This window comes from Uranotaenia lowii, chromosome 3, assembly GCF_029784155.1.
Source record: "Uranotaenia lowii strain MFRU-FL chromosome 3, ASM2978415v1, whole genome shotgun sequence".
Taxonomy (NCBI): Eukaryota; Metazoa; Arthropoda; class Insecta; order Diptera; family Culicidae; genus Uranotaenia; species Uranotaenia lowii.
The window spans coordinates 355,928,755-355,929,542 of NC_073693.1; the positions used below are offsets into that span (position 1 = coordinate 355,928,755).

Below are 788 nucleotides of genomic sequence, written 5' to 3' on the forward strand. Positions count from 1 at the left end.
TAAGCCACCTACCACCCAAGCCATCCATCACCCACACCACCTACCATTCCACCATCCTCGCCACACACCACCTCTACCTTCCACCTACGCCACCTACCACCCACGCCACACACTATCCTTGTCACCTACCACCCACGCCACCTACCCACACCACCCGCACCACCTACCACCCACGCCACACATAACCCATGCCACACGCCACCACCCAAGCCACCTAACCCACACCATCACCACCATCTCTACCTTCCACCCACGCCACTTACCACCCACGCCACACACCACCCTTGTCACCTACCACCCACGCCACCTACCCACACCACACACCACCTACCACCCACGCCACCTACCCACACCACACACCACCTACCACCCACGCTACCTACCACCCACGCTACCTACCACCCACGCCACCTACCACCCACGACACCTACCACCCACGAGACCTGCCACACACCACTTACTACCAACGCCTCACCACCCACCACCCAATCGACCAATTTGCATTGAAAAGACAAGACTCTTTCAAAGATATTTTGGCCCTGAAAAGGGCCGTTTGTTGAGTTTATAATAATCTTATATCTAGAATTATCAATAATCCCACCTTAAAACTTCGTTTTGCGCTAGTGATTGCTGGACGGAAAAAGAATTAACTTAGAGGGAATCATAAATTTGGGTATCAATTTTTCAAAAGAGCTTATGAGTCAAATGTAAATAAATCGAGTAATCAGCTGAGTTCATAAGTAATATTTTCCTTGAAAGCTTATGGAGCAGTAAAATTTTAAAATAAT

At 49.7% G+C, this 788-nt stretch overlaps 1 protein-coding gene across 1 annotated transcript in view; it reads left to right on the plus strand.

The window, feature by feature from the left end:
• Nucleotides 1-507, plus strand: part of LOC129753973 (uncharacterized) — an 8,255-nt gene extending 7,748 nt beyond the window's left edge. The window contains exon 2 of the mRNA XM_055749827.1: nt 5-507. Coding sequence (XP_055605802.1) covers nt 5-507 — 503 coding nt within the window. The remainder of the gene's footprint in view (nt 1-4) is intronic.
• Nucleotides 508-788: the final 281 nt, after the last annotated feature.